This window comes from Macaca mulatta, chromosome 10 (assembly GCF_049350105.2).
Source record: "Macaca mulatta isolate MMU2019108-1 chromosome 10, T2T-MMU8v2.0, whole genome shotgun sequence".
Lineage (NCBI taxonomy): Eukaryota > Metazoa > Chordata > Mammalia > Primates > Cercopithecidae > Macaca > Macaca mulatta.
The window spans coordinates 30,094,440-30,114,438 of NC_133415.1; the positions used below are offsets into that span (position 1 = coordinate 30,094,440).

The following is a 19,999-nucleotide window of genomic DNA, read 5'->3' on the forward strand; positions in this document are numbered from 1 at the left end:
CTGTTTGCTTTTACACTTTCATAGTTGAGACCTGAACAGCCTTTTGTCTAGCGTCACATTTCCCCAGTACTGAGGCAAAGCTCTTCTGATGAGTCAACCTCGTGCCCTGTAACTCAGGCCCTTCCTCTGGGACTGGTGTGTGAGTGTGTGTGTGAGTGTGTGAGTGTGAAAGTACATGTGTGTGTGAGAGAGTGTTATGTGTGTGTTTGTGTGAGTATGTGTGTGAGAGTGTGTGTGAGTGACAGTGTGTGCACACACATTCTGAGGCATGTCCCTTCAAGTGTCTTTGGGTGGTTCTTTTCTCTTTCATAGAGTTTCTTCACACAGAAGTGCTCATCAGTGCATGAATATTTGCAGACTTCAGAGTTCTCTCTTTGTGCAACTCTCTCCACTTTGATACTTTCCCCATTAGACTGTTTTATTTGCTTTTTAAGTTTTGAAATCCTTGAATCCTACTCAGAGAGGTAGGATTCCATGCAGTAGGGTTTCAGGATATACTCTCAGGAGAGAAGTGTGGGAGGTGTGACTGGGAATGTGTTACAATTGACTGCTCAGCTAGAAGGCATTTAAGGTCATCCTAAATTAAAGCACGGCTTTGGGATTAAGGCATCAGGCAGTCATTGCTCTTGAACCACATTCTGAAGGAGGGACATCTTTGTACAAAGCTGTTCTTTGCACTCAATGGCATTTTTCGGAGGGGAAGAGCTGTATGAAGCCAGAGATGCCAAGGCATGCCACAGTGCTCACTAGGAAAGACTTTCCTTTTCAGAACGTGAGATGCATGGAGCTGGGGCTTGAGGGTCTCAGTTAAACATGGGCAGTTCAGACCAATAATCCAGGGCATTTGGACAACAGGGTCCAGGCATTGTGTTAGATCCAGTCACCACACAAGAGGAACTCCAGGGACCATGGCCACTCAACAGCTGTGTGCCTCCCTCTTATTGTCCTTCCACTTAGGTCATCTTGAGCCAAGACACCCTCAGTCCAAACAACAGCAGAACAGAGTGGTCCTTAGAGCCTCAAATCCTATACTGACCCAACTTCTGCAGAGCCTGCCTAGAGGGTTGCAGGGAAGGGCAGCCTGGAGGTCTCAGATCCAGGTGAACTGGTCAGTTCTGCTTATGACTTTGTTCACAATCCTGCTGGGGCTGGAGAGAGAGGGTGACACAGACAGTAAAGGGGTTTCTGTCTCACTTCCCCATCTGTCTGTGTCACTGTGGGATGGTTACCACTGTTATCCCAGGAGCCACAGTAATAGTCAGCCTCATCTTCCACCTGAGCCCCAGTGATGGTCAAGGAACCTGTGTTTCCTGACCAGGAGCCAGAGAATCGGCCTGGGATCCCTGAGGGCCTATTGGTGTTACCATAGATGACCAGCACAGGGACCTGGCCTGGCTTCTGCTGGTACCAGCTTGCATAATAGGTTTTGAGGCTGTCTCCTTGGCAGGTCATCCTGACTGTATGTCCCAAGGCCACAGACAATGCAGGCTCCTGAGTCAGCCCAGAGGAAACCACGGAACCTGCAAGAGAGGACAGGAGGGGTGTCTGAGGATGAGGCTCTCATTTCCAGAGCCCCACACCCTCCATCACTTTCTGTGCTGAGCTAAAGCTCAGGGCTGGGCCGATCCCTGGTTCTGTAGGGGCTGAGCACTGGGAGGCAGCACCTGTGCAGAGAGTGAGGAGGATGAGCAGGGGAGGGGTCCAGGCCATGGTGGAGACGACCCAGAGTTCTGCTTCTGAGCCCACAGCTGGGGAGGAACCTCCAGGTCTCTCTTATCATAGGAAGGGGAATCTCTTCATGCAAATTTACTTCCTTTATTCTTATGTCGCTATTAGGTGGCTCTAGTGAGCAGTGGATGCAAATCTGTTCTCCATTCCCTAAAACATTTGTCCTAGTTCTGTCTGGGCCCTGAGCCTGATGGCCTTCTCTGAGTAATTGCTCAAGATCAGAAGAAGGGCCAAGTGTGTTTTAAGATTCACCCAATACAAGCAGCCTCAAAAAAAGCAACAGTCATGCCCTTTGCACTTGAGCATTACTAGGGGCTTGGACTCATTAGGGGTCTCAGACCAAATCTCACAGTGCCCCCTGGTGCCCACAGTGTGAATGCCATTTTCTGTACATCGCTAGATCGCTCAGAAGGGCTAGTTATGAGCCCATAATTCATGCCAGATGCATTGGTGAGAGTTTTACAAGTGTTACCTCAAGAAGAATTTTATAATATGGAATAGGATGATGGGGAGCCTTATGCTCCAAACGTATCTTTATTAATGAATCAATATTAAGAGGTGAAATGTTTTTCCCAAGTCTGCCAGACGGTAGGGAGTGGAGTCAAGATTCCATCCAGGAGATGCACCTCAGAGCCCGACCTTCCAGGCCCTCCCTGCTCTGCCTCCTACACCCTGCTCCATCTCCTCCTTCTCCCACATCCAAGGTCTTTGAGCTCCCTCCTGTTTTCATTTGCTAAAGTTCCCACAAGAAGACACAAAAGAGCTAGTGACCTAAATTGCAGAAAGATATTTTCTCACACTTCTGAAGTTTGAAAATCCACAACAAAGGTGTTGGTAGGTTTGGCTTCCCCTGAGGCCTCTCTCCTTGGCTTGTAGGTCGCTACCTCCTTGCTGTATCCTCGCATGGTCTTTCCTCTGCACACTCATCTCTGGTGTCTCATTTCTGTGTGTGCAAATATTTACTTTCTAGGATGACATCAGTTAGATCGGATAAGAATCCACCCTAATTTCTTCATTTTCACTTAATCACCTCTGTAAAGACGCTATATGCAATTTTGGTCACACACTGTGCATTACAGCTTCAGTGCATGAATTTTGAGGAACACAATTCAGCAAATAACCCCCCACACAATGGACTCCAGAAAACTCACGTCTTTCTTCCTTGCAAAAATATTTACCTCAACCCAGTAGCCAAAATCCTAAACTAACTCAGCACCAACTCTAAGACCCAACACTCATTTATAGATCATCCAAATCAAGTGTGGGTGATTCCCCAGGATGATTCATCCTGAGGGTTTAAAGGAAAACAGCTTTGGGGGGATTTCATCTCCAGTCTCTTGTTGTCATCCGGGTTCCAGAAAAATAAACTTCTACTTCATTAAGATTGAAATAGGTCAGGCGCGGTGTCTCATACCTGTAATCCCAGCCCTTTGGGAGGCCAAGGCAGGTGGATCACAAGGTCAAGAGATTGAGACTATCCTGGCCAACACGGTGAAATCCTGACTCTACCACAAATAAAAAAATTAGCTGGGTGTGGTGGCAAGTGCCTATAATCTCAACTACTCGAGAGGCTGAGGCAGAAGAATCACTTGAACCCGGGAGGCGGAGGTTGCAGTGAGCCGAGATTGTACCACTGCACTCCAGCTGGCAACAGAGCAAGACTTTGTCAAAAAAAAAAGAAAGAAAGAAAGAAAGAAAGAAAGAAAGAAAGAAAGAAAGAAAGAGAAATTCACTGTACATTCCTAAAATAATTTAGAGGACATAATAATTTAAATGCCCATAAATTAAATTATATAATAAGTAGCCATGGGCTATTCTGACAGCATTTGAAAAGTGTCGTAGTTGATACGGAAAATATAACTCCAAAAAACCCAAAAATTGAATTGTTTTTAGAGCAGAATATGTCCGAGTTAACTAATATATATTGTAGACAGAAATAATATAGTCCAAAGAAAATTAAACACTTGTAAGCACATTAAATTACTAAGTCCAATTTTAGCATTGAGTATCAACATTTTGGTGTGCAAATAAAGCAACCTCTCAATGGTTATATAAAAAGGCAGTTGTTGCCTACTTCATGTTACAGTTTATTGGTGGCTTAATTGTGCTTTCACAGTTGGAGAGAAGGATGTTCCAGAAGATGTTTCTTTTATCTAAGTAAAAGGGAAAATACTCTTTTACACAAAAGAATAATTTGCAGGATAACATATGTCCACTCTCACCATCCTGTTCTTGTCACGGCAACTTAGTTGGGGGACTTACAGTCTAAAATCTCAAACTCTTTCTTTATCCCATTGTTATATTCTGAGTTCTATAATCTGATTTACAAAAATCTGCAATACGTTTAAAACTTGAACTTCATTTATTTGTTTGTTTATGATACTCAGAACACCAACAATCTTGTGTGTTTTTGGTTTCAGCTACAAGGCTGAGTATAGGACCTTTTTTTGCTTAGTCTACATTGGATCTCACCCGACTTGGTACAAGCTTCCTTGCACATTTGCCCCTAACTCTCTCTCCAAGTTTCTACCGAGGAGGAGTCTCTCTTCCTGTTATACTAAAGCTCTCACAAAACTCAGAGCAAATGGATGAAGATGAAAGTCATGAGCTTGTGACACGGGACTGTCTTGAGCAGAGGCAAGCTCCAATTAAATAGACGGTACAAGTATGTTCTTATCCAAAGAAAGACCTCAGGCTGCTATAGGAGGTGAAGTGAATTGCAGTGTCCTCACAAAGAGGTCTCCACCTAGAACATATAATGGTGCAATTTTCAAACTTCAAATCACCCTAGAAACTAGGGACTGTTAAACCATATCCTGTGGGATGTCCCTGGTCTGCCACCTTTTTTTTTTTTTAATGTCCACAGAACTGACAGTGGTTTTTATACATTTAAATGGTTACTTTGCAGATGGTGCTATCAGAACCTACATATTATCCCCAACATTGTCTTGTGTGTGGCAAAGACTAAAATACTTCTTATCTAGACATTTAATAAATAGTTGAACAAATCCTAAAAAATAATGAGCCCTAAAATATTTGCGTAAATGCTGAACCTCAAGCAAAATAGGAGAAATCAAAACTCAAAGTGTAACTAGATAACATTTTATATCTCACAAGTTGGTAAAAATTTGCACTTTCACCAATGTACTCCCATCGATATTTAGGGCTGGCATTGTAAACTGGTAGAACCCCTCTGGAGGGGAAAGTGAAAACAGTGGGTAAAAGTTAGAAATGAACATCTTTTTGACTCAGCAATTCCACTTCTGGAAATTTATCCTACAGTCATATGCACACAGGAACTCAAAGGAGTCTGCATAGGGATGCTCGTTGTAGTGTAATTTGTAAGATCAAAATCATGGTGATAACCATTAGAGGTTGCGTGGCTAAAATCCTGCTGTGGAATACTCTACAGCCTTAGAATGAATGGGCAGCACTCTATGCCTAAGATGTCACAGAAAAGAATAAGAAATGGTGCATGTATGGGATGGTCTTTGACAAAGGGGGACCAGGACAGGCCCCTTACACTTCACTCTCTCCTTTTCCTCTGAACTTTTCCACATCAGCCAAACACGTTAGGGACAGTGGAAGCCCCCTCAGGCTGGGCCTGGCCACCTGCTTTGGCCTCTGAATGCAGCCTGGCCTGACAACTTGGCTGCAACTTCATGACCAACCCAGAACCAGAACCACAAAACTAAGCTGCTCTCAATTCCAGATGCACCGAAGTGACAAGATCACAAACACATGTTCTCTTAACATGTTAGCTATTAGGGAGAAATTTTTATGCAACAATAGATAATAAATACAATTTGGTTTCTGAAATACATTTTCTTGTGGATATTTCAAGTATACAACATGTTGATATGGGATACACATATAGTAACATGGTTACTTTGTTTTTCATAAAATCCATTTAATCAAAGTTTATGAAGCCTAAACTACATACAATCATGGCGATGTTTATCAGTTGACTAAGGAAATTTAAATATTGGATACAACTAATGTCCGAACATTTTGTCAATTCATTCTCACTTTTAGTAGATTTTTTTTTTTTTTTTTTTTTTTGAGACGGAGTCTCGCTCTGTCGCCCAGGCTGGAGTGCAGTGGCCGGATCTCAGCTCACTGCAAGCTCCGCCTCCCGGGTTTACGCCATTCTCCTGCCTCAGCCTCCCGAGTAGCTGGGACTACAGGCGCCCGCCACCTCGCCCGGCTAGTTTTTTGTATTTTTTAGTAGAGACGGAGTTTCACCGGGTTAGCCAGGATGGTCTCGATCTCCTGACCTCATGATCCGCCCGTCTCGGCCTCCCAAAGTGCTGGGATTACAGGCTTGAGCCACCGTGCCCGGCCTTTTAGTAGATTAATAAAGATTTCAGCTACAAAAGTATTGACATCCATGGAAATTACAAATGCTGGATGTCAGTGAGGAAGAAGGAATGGACTCAGGTTAACTCTTCCCTATGGAGCCATTTTGGAAGCTCCCATCCCGTAGGGAGACCATTCACTTCTGGGGAGTTTCCAGGACAAGGCCACAGTGATGTGAGGCAGGGGAATTTTGAGGGAGCGCTGAGCCTGCCCCTCAAAATCTCCCCAGTTCACCTACCTGAGGTATTGAGGAAAAGAGGAGGAGCAAAAATAAGAAAAACATGGCCAGGTGCAGTGGCTCACATGTGTATTCCCAGCACTTTGGGAGGCCTAGGTGGGTGGATCACCTGAGATCAGGAGTTCAAGACCAGCTGGCCAACATGGTGAAACCCGGTCTCTACTAAATACACAAAAGTTAGCTAGGAGTGGTGGTGGGCACCTGTAATCCCAGCTACTCAGGAGGCTGAGGCAGGGAGAATTGCTTGAACCTGAGAGGCTGAGGTTGCAGTGAGCCGAGATTGTGCCACTTCATAAATCAAGGATCTAAGAACTGTGTCCCCCATTGTTTCGGGGCCAAGAGCAGAAAGGCTCTGCAGCAGGTACAGGCAGGAGTGTGAGTGTCCTGCTATTGGGCCAGAGAAACTAGCATACTCTACCATAATGGAGGAACTGGACATAGGAACTGAAACCTTGTGCTTAAGGCAAAGCTTCAGAGGAGAATCCTACTGTAGACCTGTGGGATTCAGCAACATGTCTATGTCATGTGCAGTAGAGAATTACTTATCTTTTCAAAACAGCCTCTTCTATGTTCATGGGCCTTGTTATATACAGAACCACATGAGACAGCAGTGACCGCACAGCCAGACCAGCTGGATCCCCTTGGTCATGAGCTCAGGCAGGGCAAGAAATGACCTACAGTGAGATGAATGTGGCATACGTAGGATGGAGCAGGAGCAGGGCTCGAGGGAGGTGTCCTCTGCACAAACAGGTTGTCCTGTCTATTGTTCCAGTGCCTCTTCCTGGGTTCACACTTATATCATCTGGTGGAGATGGGGCTTCCTGCACCGGGTTACTTGACAGCACCTGTCACCGAAAGAGTCCTGACCAGCTCTGTCCCATAACGGTACGACACGATCCTCCTGTGACCTCTAGTGTCTAGTAATCACATTTAATATAAAAAGATAAGACAAATAAATTCAGATAAATAGTATATTTTATTTATGTCAGTAAAGCAAAATACTATCATTTTCACATGTTATCAACATGAAATTATTTATGAGATGAATTACATAGATTTCTTGGCTATTGTTATTGTTATTTTTCTGGAGATTAATGATTCGGGGACTCTGTAGTTGATGGGGATGTGAATGGGTTTTCTGTTGATGAGGGTGACCTGCAGTGGCTTTTGATGTGACAAGTGACCTGAGTTTTACCTAGTTAATCGCATCTACATATCTGGTTGGGACTGTAGAAAAGAGCGACATTTGCAGAAGATATGGAAGGTGGAGGTGGACAGTGTCACCTGCAGCTCACCCCGTGGATGCATCTGTGGTCCCTGCATGGGATGAGGCTGCTCCGCCTGCCCTGGGGTTCTCTGCAGGGAGATCTGGCTCCAACTCTCCCTCAACCCAGAGCACCTGGCAACTCAGGCTTCCTTTTCTTTCCATAAAAATTCAAGACATCATCAAATTTGGCATTTCAACATGTGCTCTGAAAATTTAGGATAGAAACCGGAGTTTTCAGTGCATAGTGGCCTCCTTAGGTCCCTGATGGCCCATGCTAGGGACAGTTGGCCATTGTAGATGGGGTTCGCTGGAAGCCAACTCTGCAATGGAGATTTCCACGCACAGAAGATTTAGGAGGGAATGAGGGAGGAAACACCGGGCAGAAGGAGACCCTGACTCATGGTGGGGTTGCCACTGAGGCCTCAGGCATCCACACAGGGAGCTCTGGAGCTGGGAGGCCCTTCATTCAGTGGCATCTTAAAATGAGGCAGGGACTTGAGATCTTGGTTCATTAAACCCAACCCCTCTGAGAAGGGACATAGACTTGAGGCAGCTTTATGTAACCAACAGCACTTCCCAGTGAGGGCGCAGCTCTGAGCTGCTGGGCTTCTCAGCAGTGCCAGGTGGGTCACATGGAAGAGGGGATCTGGGCAGACTTCACAGTGTCCCCTCCTCTGGTTTGCTCTGTTGGGAATCACAGGCTGCCACACAGCCTCAGGCCCAGGACCTCAGCAGGGCTGGGCAGCAGTTCTGGGGCCTGATCCAGACAGTTGATCTAAGGAGTTGCCCTGTCCCCACCATATGACCATCTAGGGGCAGGACAGTGGACAGAGGTTACCTCTGTGTTCCACCTAGGCCCTCATGATTCTGGTTCTTCCAGGCCATGTCTCTGCCTGATGTGTGCTCTGTAGAGATTCCGGAGGGGGCTGGAGGGAAGGGCAGCTTGAGGGGCTCAGATCCAGGTGAACTGGACCAGATTCACTCATGGCTTTATCCTCCCGGGGCTGCAGCAAGAGGGTGGCAGAGGCTGGGAGGGTGTTTTGGTCTCACTTCCCCATCTGCCTGTGTCACTGTGGGATGATCACTACTACTGTCCCACACCTGACAGTAATAGTCAGCCTCATCCCCGGCCTCGACCCCGCTGATGGTCAGGGTGGCGGTGTTCCCTGATTTGGAGCCAGAGAATCGCTCAGGGATCCCTGAGGGCCGTTCGCTATCATAATAGATGACCAGCACAGGGGCCTGCGGTGGCTTCTGCTGGTACCAGTGCACATTTTTACTTCCAATGTTGTCTCCCCCACAGGTGATCCTGGCCGTCTGTCCTGGGGACACTGACACCGAGGGTGGCTGAGTCAGATCATAGGAGGCCGCAGAGCCTGCAAAGGAAAAGAAAGAAAAAAAGTAGAGGTTAACTTGCAGGTGAAAGACCCTTCTAGGAAATCCCTGCCCTCCTGGCCTGGACAAGCTCCAGAGAGTCTGTGAACCCTCAAGGTAACCCCTGCAATCAGCCCCAGTCCCAGTGGCCCATGGACTTTCCTGTTGCGTGGAGCCTTTGAACGGAAAACCCACTACTCTCTCCTGGCAGGTGCAGCCGCTCAGGCTCTCACAAGGCCTTGAGCAGAGTGTGCGGGGAGTTTAGCCCCAACAGCCCCCACCCTGCAGCAGGGTCATGAGCATCCTGCCCACCACTGGCAGGGCCCCACTGAGCTCAGAGTCAGGGCCAGGCTGGATCTAGAGCCCTGGGGCTTGACAGGTTAGTGAGACCCTGGGGGCAGCACCTGTGCAGTAAGCAAGGAGGCCGAGGAGGAGAAAAGTCCAGGCCATGGCTGAGGCACCGTCAATGCTGCCTCCTGAGGCCCAGGCTGGGCAGGTTCCTCCCAGGCCTCTTATCCCCTTGCTGGAGAGCGCAGCCTGTGATGCAAATCAGCAGAGTCAGCGGCTGCTGCTGGCGGAGATCTGTGGTTTCCAGAGAAGGGCTCAGCCCAAAAGGAAACAGAGAGAGGAGGGGTGGCCCCTGCTTACCCACCCCTCAGCCCATGGGATTTTCTTCCAACCACTGGTCCCATAGTCTGGGCTCTCATCTTCACCCAAATGGTGCCCAGCCTTGCTCCTGGGCTGGCTTGTTCAAGCAAAAGCTCAGAGCTGAGTTTCTCTGTATTTTCTAGGGGATATAAAGTCCTTCCTACGGGATAGTGCTTGGCCTTGTTCAAGAGGATGCCAGAGTCACAGTGGTGATGGGGGAATTACCTGGAGTCCACAGTTCCCTCCTCCCTTCCATCCTGGCTCAGGAGGGAGGTGGTTAGCTTTTGTCTGTGTCTCTAGAAATGTCCTGGTCATAACCATTTTACGTCAGATGTGAGATGTCTGGTATAGGCCTAAATCCATGTTGAAGATACATGCAGAGGCCAATGCAGGGACCCTCTTCATTCCCACTCTACAGGGGCCAGCACAAGCCTTGGACAGGTACAGGCCCCACCCCAGGGCACAGCTCCTAAGTGCTAGGGGAGAATGCAATTCTTGGTTGCCAAGTGCACACGGAGTGTTGGATGATCCATCTGATGTAGTAAGTTTCTGCCTTAGCTGTGAGTTCTAGTGCCAGGTCATAGGTGCTGTGCCTCAGTATCTCCAGCGTTCGGCCAGGGCCAGGGACAGATCAGGAGGTGAAGGAAATGTTGGCTTCATGAGAGAGTGAGAGGGGGCTGCAAACTCCAAGACCCTGGTAGTGAATGTTTATTACAATTAAGTTGTCTTCAGTTGCTGGGAAAATGTATCAATGGATAAATCTTAAGTCAACAAAAGATTAACGAGCAAGTATTTTGTGCCTTATAAGGAAATCAAGAGCTGTGATTTGGCAGGTTCCCCGGGACAGTTGGTAAAGACCAGGGACAGTGGACATTGAGGAGTGGCCAGGGAAGGAGAAGCCCCTGTGTCTGCTTCTCAGAGTGAAGGGCCGGGAGGCAGGACATGCGTGACTACAGAATGGGATGGCAAGAGTGGTTGTGGGATGGGGGCCGGGCGATGGGAAGAGGCAAAATGCCTGAATCTGCATCAGAAAAATCAGCACCATCTCCAAGAGTCAGATCTTAGAACCAGGAAGTCAGAAGAATTTAAACGCCAGTGTGAAGGACAAATACTCTAAGAAAAGGAGAACCTCTTTCCCTCCAGGTCTCAGGTCATGGTCACTGACCCTCCCTGCCTGTCAGCATCTCCCTGATGCCAGGCCCACCCCATCCCCAGGTGTTTTTGCCGGGTTACTCTCTGCTGCCCCCTGGTGGCCTCTCTACACTGTCAGCTGGAGGCTCAGGGGTCTCCTGGGTCCTAGCTTCAGAATCTGCTGCTCAGGTCCCTGATTCCTTCATTCATGGACTGCTGACCTCACGGAAAGAAGTTCCTCTTCTTGGTGTGGCCCTTCCTGCTTCAGGACCTGGCACAAGGCGCTCAGATTCCTGATGGAAATTTAAACACTCCCACGTGGAGGAGGAGGTGACAGGGCCCTCCTGAGGCTCCCTGCACGTCTCTCTGAGTGGTGGGTGGTCCTGAGGGGGAACTGTGGCTTGGTACTGGGGGATGCAGGACTCAGGGGTGGCTGTGACTGGTTCTGACTACAATGTGGGTCGGTGGTGACTCCTGCAATACAACAGAGACAGAAGCTCATTCACCCAACAAATATTCCCCCGACCCACTCTGTCCTGGTAAGACAGCATTTTAGGAATTCAGCGTGAGGAAGACACAGTCCTTGCTCTGAGGACTTTCCTGTCCTGTTGCTGGGTCAGTGCAGTAGGCATACTGGGTTTACAGACCCAACAGATACTCCCTACACCATCTACCTGTGTGTCATCCCCTCTATTCAACTGAAAACCAGGCAAATTTCCAGTTGCTTCCCCCAGGAGTTTCCAAGTAGCCCAGCGCTGGTCCATGGGATGTAAGAGTCAGGTGGCTGACGTTCTTTTCAGGGAACTTTTCCTACCGTGTAGGAAGGACTAGATTGGATTTGTGCTTTGCTTTTTCTCTTGAACATGGGTGTGATAACTGGAACTGCAGCAGCCATGCTGAGGTCTTACATCAACAACAATGAAAGCAAAGTCAACACCGCATTGAAAGGGAATGGAGAGTTACAAACATTCAAGCTTCCTATGGAATCGGTGAGCATCTGGAATACAATCACCAAGGACATGCAGATTTACTTTTGTGGGAGAAAATTGGATGCTCCCTGTTTCCTGCCTCACGTGTTCTTGTAGTGAAAAAACATTTCTGACTGATAATGCAATGATTAATAGAAACCAACCAGTCAAAAGATAATGATAGAAAAAAAAAAACGTGGAATTGTAAGCTCTCTGAAGATAATCATGGAAAGTTCCAACAGAAGCTGACTGGCTGGCTGCTGTAAATTCAGTGTTTGGAAAAGGTGTCCTTGAAGGAGTCCATGGAGCTCCTTTCAGTAAACAGTGAAGAAATAAGTGATGAGAGCATGTGCAGAGAGCTGTGTCTGTGCCCTGCGGGGAAGGGTCTCGGGTGTGTGAGGATCTGAAAGGACAGTGGGAAGCCTGAAGGGGATCTGGGATGTAAACCAGTTCAGGTCAGATGTGACATTTGCTCACAAGTGAAGAATTTGGGGACAGGCATGATGTGTAGTGTGTGAAATTCACTGGTAATAAATTAGGTGATCTGGGGCAGCATAACAAACAGAATCACCAATCACATCCAGGAAGATGATAATGTGTAGGGACAGGTGTGGCTTACGTGGGTCCAGACCAGGTCCCAGCCCTTCTCTAGTTCACCTGGCCCTAAGGACACTCAGAAAGTGGTTCCTGGTCCCTTCCCTCTACCCGATGCCCACTCTGCAGTCCTGTGGGGACCCACCCTGCTGCCTGTGTGTCTGGTCCTGGGCCAGCTTTCTAGGGCCCCGTGTCGGTGACCCAGCTCTGCTTTCCCTGAAGTTCTAGAGATTTGCTGACCCAGAAGCAGAGAATTCAGGGAGTGCACTTGACAAGGAAAAGAAGGGCCTATGAGAGGGAGTGACAATTCCAAGGTCACTGGGGAAGGGAGAAAGAAGAGCAAGATCAGAGAAGTCTTAGATCCGTAATGATGAGCTCCTCTTAGTGTTCTGGAACCATCCTGGGCTTGGGGAGGGGACATGGGAAAATCCTGAGCCAAATTTTTGAGGCCCTGATGCAAACAGCTTCCCCTTGTCAGTTCCTCCAGCTGCCTGTGGGGAGTGCAGCTCTACCTGGACATGGAGTCAGTCAGAGCCTGGGAGGGCAGCCAGCTCCCTGCCCTCATTGGCCAGTTGAAGCCCAAAGTAAAAGACTCCAGATTATAATCAAACTTTGGCCTTTTAATGATCTTTCAACCTAACAATTTTTTTCACACAATGTTTAAGGTTTAGGAATCCCCCCATAAAAATGATCTATCTAAGTTAATGTTCCATTAGCTCAACTAATACATTGTAGACATAGCAATACAATAGCATTTCTCAGTGCTTTTTTGAGCAGAGTATTATTCTTTTTTCTGTTTGTTTTTTCCATTTCCATGAGATATGGCCATGAATACAAGACATGAGCATTGATACAGGCAGCCTGTGCTTTTCCTATTCAACACATCTCACACCTGACATGCTTACCTTATGTAAGTGTCCTACAGTGAATTATGAAAAACACGGGTTGAAGCAATAGGCAGAGAAATGTCACCTGTGCTAAGATTTTACCCAAGAGCCACACAAGGTATTTAGTCTTGCAGCAAATGAATGATGCTCACATGCAGGTGACCCTGCACAGGTGTGACTGAGTCATTCTGAGTCAGATGTGAGCTGAGCAAGTTTCCTTCCCACTGACCAAGGTGGCTTCTGTCCTGCTCACCCCTGTGAGAAGCTTGCTCTTTGCTCCTGGCTCTTCATGCTGGGAAGATGCTCTTTTTTTTCTGGAATGCAGAGCTCGGGCTGTCATGGGAGAATGAGGAGACCTTATCTGTAGGCTTTGAACTTCCTGGAATCACAGGTCTTTGTTTTTCTCTGAAAACCAAATTATCAGAGAGTAGAATATCAGAGCAAGGGCCCCTTACCTGCCCCAGTTTGTACTGAAAAGACTTTTCTAGTGCATATCACCTAGGAGGTCTCCAGGAGCCTGAGACTGGCTAAGTCAGTCCTCACTGAGGCCCAAGGAACAGGGAAACGTGTGATGCTTCCCTCTTGTGTCGTGATTCATCCAAAGATTGAGTTTTCTTTGAAATCCCAAAATCCTGTCACTTGAAATTCAGAGCCTTGCAGAGGCGTGTTCAGTGGGTCAAGTGGTGGAAAAGTCTCCAGTTGGATGAGTTCCTGCATCTGTCTGCACTTTGACAAGTCTCTAATTTAGAGGTCAGGTATGCTTGTAGAGCAGAAGCCATAATAAAGTAGGTGTAGAAGAGTGTGTTAGACAAGCAAGGGAGATGGTGAGAGAGACCATGAAAGCTTCCCAATCCCCTTCACCTCTAACACACGTGGTTCACATCTCCCAGGAGCATACAGCTGAGGGAGCCATGGACAGCAGAGACTGAGAGCTGGAAATTCCATGTTTAGAGCCACAGGTTTCTTCATCTTCCTGTTCCACCAGCAGATCTAATCCCCTTATGCACATCAGAGATAAGGTGTCCTCAGCCACCATCTGTCCCTTCATGTGACTCAGTGTCCAACAGCTATGAATGACCTTTTTCTTGAGAATCAAATTCAGATGTAGACTCAGCAGTGGACACGGTCCTCCAAACACAGGGATCAGAGTCAGCAGCATAGAATCTGCCCCGTGGGCACACTGTGCACGGCTCCTCTGCACACCCAGCATAGCCCTACTGTGTGGAAACAGTCCTGCTGCCAACAGTGAACACTGTCATCTTGGGGGGTACTTTTTACAAAACTCTTCACAAGTCTTGTCAAAGGATCCTGGTTTAGAAATGCTGCCTGGAGACACCTGACACTCAAACATGAGCGTGAGAAGTTTGAGGATTCTTCCTGGCAACAAATTAGCAGAATCAATAGACATTCCTAGAAGACTGGAAATGTGTGACCTTGGACCAGACAGGAGATCATTGTTAATTAGAGAAAGAGAGAGAGAGATAAAGTTGAGTTGTAGCATATAAAACAGAGAAAATGGTGCTTAGTGCTCAATTCTTTCAATTTTTAGCAGTTGTATAATTTTAAAATTAAACTGGTATTACTTTGCTTCCAGAGTATGCAATATTATTATTATGGTAAAATAAACATAACAAAATATTTTACCCTTTTAATCATTCTTAAATATGTAATTAAGCAGTAATAAGTACAGTAAAAATATGCAAACATCACCACTATCCAACCCCAGAGCTTTCATCAGCCCACACAGAACCTCTGTATCTATTAGACAGCTATTTGGAAACTTGGACATTGTGGACAATAAAAAGATCCCAATTGTGAACCAAAGATGGTGTTTCCACTTCACCTGCAGCTTCTGTGAAATCTCACTACAGTAAGGAGTTATGCCTTATCCAGGAACCAGAGGAGACTCAGCCCCTGGGGCCCTTTCTGGGCTGTTTCTTCCCACGGAGCAGAGGAATTTCAACAGGATGGTGCCCTCTGAGACAACTCTATTCTCTCTTGAAGTACGTGTGATCACTTCTGGGATCCTCGTTTTCAGTTTACTGGACTGATCTCTACAATAGTTGAATGATCCTGGAAGATGAATTTGGGTTTGCACAGATCCATACAGGCAATAGAGGCATTTGCAGTATCTGTGTCAGATGGGGATCTCCTGGAACAGAATGCTATGTCTGCAGGTGCACAGTTACACCGTTGAAGCAGATACTGTGGTCTTGTCCATTACCCTCAGAGAATAGGATCAGAATCAGTGCGCATTCACGTGGGATGGACAACAGTATACATTCACAATTTTCTGCCCAGCATCATTAGCTCTCCATTCCCTATCAAGATATCTTCATGGGGGCTCAGACCATCTGGACATCAGAGTTGAATCACATGTACATAATGGGCACGGCCTATTGCAAGCTTTTGTGAGATCCATGCAGTTTTCAGAGTGGGAAATAAACTAAGATGTTTCCTCTTTCATATTAGCTGAAATTGGGAGTTTAGTTGTCTGGAGCAGCTGAGAATCTCCTACAAAATAAACAACATGTTATTACATCCTTAATTTACCCTCAGGAAGAAAGAGACACAAGGTCTATAAAGGTCTAGTGGTAGCATATTTTACACTTGGGGATGTGGCTCAACCCATATATCAGGAGCCATAAATATCACCCATTGTTTTCCAGGCCCAGAGCACTGAGGCTCTGCAGCAGGTGCAGGCAGGGTTGTGAGTGTCCTGCTGTTGGGGCCAGAGAATCCAGCTGACTCTACCGTGGGAACTGAAACCTCCTGCACATGGCAAACCCCACTGGAGAATCCCAATGTAGACTCCTGGGGTTTTGGAAGAAGGCCATGTCATGTGCAGTAGAGCATTACTTCCCTTTCTAAAAACAGCTCCTTTTGTCTTACTGGGCCCTGGGAGAGACAGGATAACACTGGACATCAAATGACCATGTTGCCAGAACTGCCAGATGCCCCCAGTTGTGAGCTCAAGCAGGCCAGCAGTGATCTCTGGTGAGATGGACGTGACACGTCTAGGACAGAGCAGGGTCAGGGCTCCAGGACTCAGTCACCTGCATAAACAGCTGGTCCTCATTTCTCTTCCACCCGTGCCTCTCCCTGGCTTCACACATATGTCCTAGAGGTGGAGATGGGGCTGAAGCAAGTTACTCCAAAGCACCTGTCATCTGAAGGGGTAAGACCAGACCAGCATTGTACAATCACAACATGATGTGAGCCTCATGTGAATCCTACTGTCTAGTTACCATATTAGACATAAAAAATAAAAAGGTAAACTAGTTTCAATAATATATTTTATTTAACCCAACGTGTGAAAAATAATATTTACACATGCACACAATCTAAAATTATTTGTGAGATATTTCATAGACATTTTCATAGATACTGTTACTATTATTATTTTGGGGAGATTCTTTTTGTTGAGATTGTGTGGTTGATGGAGGCTTGAAGGAGTCCAATTGCCAAGGGTGAGCTGTGCTGGCTTCGTCAATGTCAACTTCAATAAGCTGAAGGAAGGGTGAAAAGAGTAATTGTGCAGGATGTGCAGGGTGGAGGTGGGCAGCGTCCATCCTACAGCTGCCCCTGTGGGGGTATCTCTGGTCCCTGCATGGGGTGAGGCAGCTCCCCTTTCCATGGATTTCTTGCAGGAGGATCTGACTCCACCTCTCCTTCAGGACTCAGAGCACCTGGTATGTCAGGCTCCCTTTTCATTTCATAAGAACAGAAGGAACACTCAGATGTAGTTGGGCATTTGGATGCTCACAATGGAAACTGAGGGAATTCGCTGGTGCCTTCCAGTGTATAGTGGCCACCTCAGGTCTATGGTGGCTCATTTTGGTAAGAGCTGGCCATCTTAGTTTGTGTTTCCTGGAAATAGACTCTGAGATCAAGATTTGCATGCACAGATGACCTGGATGGAGTGAGGAAGGCACCACTTGCAGGATACCCTGACCCATCATAGGGCTGCAACTGACACCTCAGACATCAACAATGGGAGGTCACGAGCTGGAAGGGCTTTCAGTGTCATCCTGTATTAAGGCAGGGCCTTGGGTTCTTGGTCCCAGGCCATCATTAAATGAAAACTCTCAAAACTGGACCTAAATATGAGGAAGGAAGTTTTCTGGAAACAATAGCACTTTCCAGTGAGGGCACAGCCCTGAGCTCCTAGAAGCTCCCAACAGTTGAGGGTTGGTGAGCTCAGAAAAGGGTTTTGAGGCAGATGCCACAGTGCCCTCTCCTCAGCTTTTCCTGTTCAAAATCCCAGGCTGCCATGGAAGACTGGAACCTCAGGTATTGAACTGAGCTGGGCATTTGTTGGGACCGATATAGGATATTTTGAAGGAGTGACCCAGTCACCATCGTATGGAAATCTAAGGCCAAGTGATGTTTCTCTACATCTCTCTCATCTTCCATCCAGTTCTTATGTTCCCAAGTCACTCCCAAAGCCCGAAAACACCAGTAAAGTCTGAAATAGCAGCCCTAAATGCACTCCTGATCCACCCTCTGCGGAGCCAACCTGTAGGGCTGGACAAAAGGATAGCCTGGAGGTCTCAGATCCAGTACAACTTGGCCAGACCTGCTCATGGCTTGGTCCACAGTCTTCCTGGTGCTGGAGGAAGAAGATAACACGGATGATAAAGGGGTTTGTGTCTCACTTTCCTATCTGACTGTGTCACTGTGGGATTGTCCTCATCCTCAGAAAAAGAGCAATAGCCTCATCTTTGTTCAGGCCCCGCTGATGGTCAGGATGGTCGTGTTCCCTCAGGTGGACCCAGAGAATCACTCAGGCATTCCAGAAGGCTGCTCACCATCTTTATATATCACCAGCACGGGGGCCTGGCCTGGCTTCCACTGGTACCAGTCAGCTTAATTTTCCCTCAGTACATCTCCAGAGCAGGTGATCCTGGCTGTCTGTCCTGGGGACACTGACACCAAGGGTGGCTGTGTCAGCTCATAGGAGGCCACAGAGCCTGCAGGAGAGGACAGGCGAGGGGGCGTGAAGGTAACAAACACATTTCCAGTGGTATCATCCTGGGCCTCTGCCTGGGCTGAGCTCAGAAAATGCAGAGCTTTCAGGGTTCAGGGCAGGACCAGCTCAGGGCCCTGCGAGGGCTGAGCCTGGGGCAGGGCTTGGGGGCAGCACCTGTGCAGAAGCTGAGGAGGGGGAGCTGGAGAAGGGTCCAGGCTGTGGTAAGACACAGAGCCCAGAGCTCTGCTTCCTGAGCCCACAGCACAGCTGGGCTCCCAGACCTCTCTTATTTCCTCTCAGGCCCGGTGGGGCACTGCATGTTTGGTGTTTATGCAAATTTACTTCTCTGGGACTCCTCATGGTAGGATGTCACTCAACCCAGGTCTAGGGGACACAGTTCTGCCAAGAACACTCTACCCTACAGACTCCAAAACTCATGTCTTTTTCACTTGTAAAGCACATTCACCCCATCCCAACAACCCAAATCCTGAACTAACTCAGCACCAACTCTAAGACCAAACTCTCATTTATATGTCATCCCACTCAAGTGTGGGTGATTCTCCAGGTCTATTGATCCTGAGGAGTTAAAGAATAACAGCTTTGGGGGTTTCACCTCCTCTCTCCTGTTGTCATCTGGGTGTTCAGGAAAGTCAAATTTCCCACTTTATTTGCTAAGATTAGAAGAGAAGAGCGAGTCAGCATCAGCAACATCTGTGAGGTACATGTGAGGAAATCACATCTGTCCACTACTGAAATAATTTACATAAGTTAGATATTCATTAATTGAATGTATTAATCAGTAGCCTTGGGATATATTTGTCAGTGTTTAGAAAAAAACAGAAATGATACAGAAAGTACAACAAAAGTATATTAAGTTAAATTGTTCTAAGAGAAGAGTATGTCGTTATTAAGAAAGATAAATCACAGACAAAAATAGTCTAAAGAAAATTCATCTCATATGCATATTAAAATACTATTTCCAATGTTAACATTAAGCATCCATATTCTGATATGCAAATAGAGACTCTGTAATGGTTATACAAAGTGCATTATTTTTTCTATTTGATATGACATTTTGTTTAGGTTCCCTTGTGGAGTGAGGTGATCTTGACTGTAGGGAAGAAGGATGTTCCAAGGGATGTTTACTTATACACACAGACACAGACACAGACACACAGACACACACACACACACACAAATATATATATATATATAAGGATAATTTGCAGCATACACATATTTACACCAAAAAGGTGCTGTTATTTTCCTGACAACTTGCCTTGGGGTCTTTATAGTTTAACATCTCAAGCACTCTTCCTTATCCCACTGTTGAATTCTGTTCTAGAATTTTCATGGATTATAAAGATATTCGGTACATTTAAAACTTAAACTATTTGTTTATTTGTTATTCTCAGAACCTCCGTGTTCTCTTCTGTTTTTGGCTTCAGTCAAATGCTGATATTAGGATCCTTCTCTTTGAGGCTGCCCTGGATATTCTAGCTTTGGTACAAGCTTTCTGGCCCACGTGCCCCTCCCACTCCCTCAGACTTTTGCCTTAAGAGGAGTCTATTTCTGATAAATTAAAGCTCTCCCAAAACTCAGAGCAAGCAATGCAGAAAAATGTTATGTGATTGTGACCCAGGGCTGTCTTAAACCCATGATCCAGTCAAATAGACGATATGAGCATGTTCTTATCCAGTGAAAGTCCTCAGCCTAATACAGGTGAAATACAGTGACCCTCACAGAGAGATCCCCACCTAGATCATGTGCTGGTGGAATTTTCAACCTTCAGATAAACGTACAAACCAGGGACTGTTCAACCACATCCTGTGA

The 19,999-nt window shown here is 46.7% G+C and overlaps 1 protein-coding gene and 1 gene segment (V, D, J or C); both read right to left on the minus strand.

Moving 5' to 3' along the window:
• Positions 1-19,999, minus strand: part of LOC106996055 (immunoglobulin lambda-1 light chain-like) — an 801,838-nt gene that overhangs the window by 368,054 nt on the left and 413,785 nt on the right. The window lies entirely within an intron of this gene.
• On the minus strand, positions 7,286-9,536 carry LOC144331914 (immunoglobulin lambda variable 3-21-like). The segment is given in 3 exon segments: positions 7,286-8,401; positions 8,681-8,968; positions 9,371-9,536. Coding segments are annotated over 3 exon segments (429 nt in total).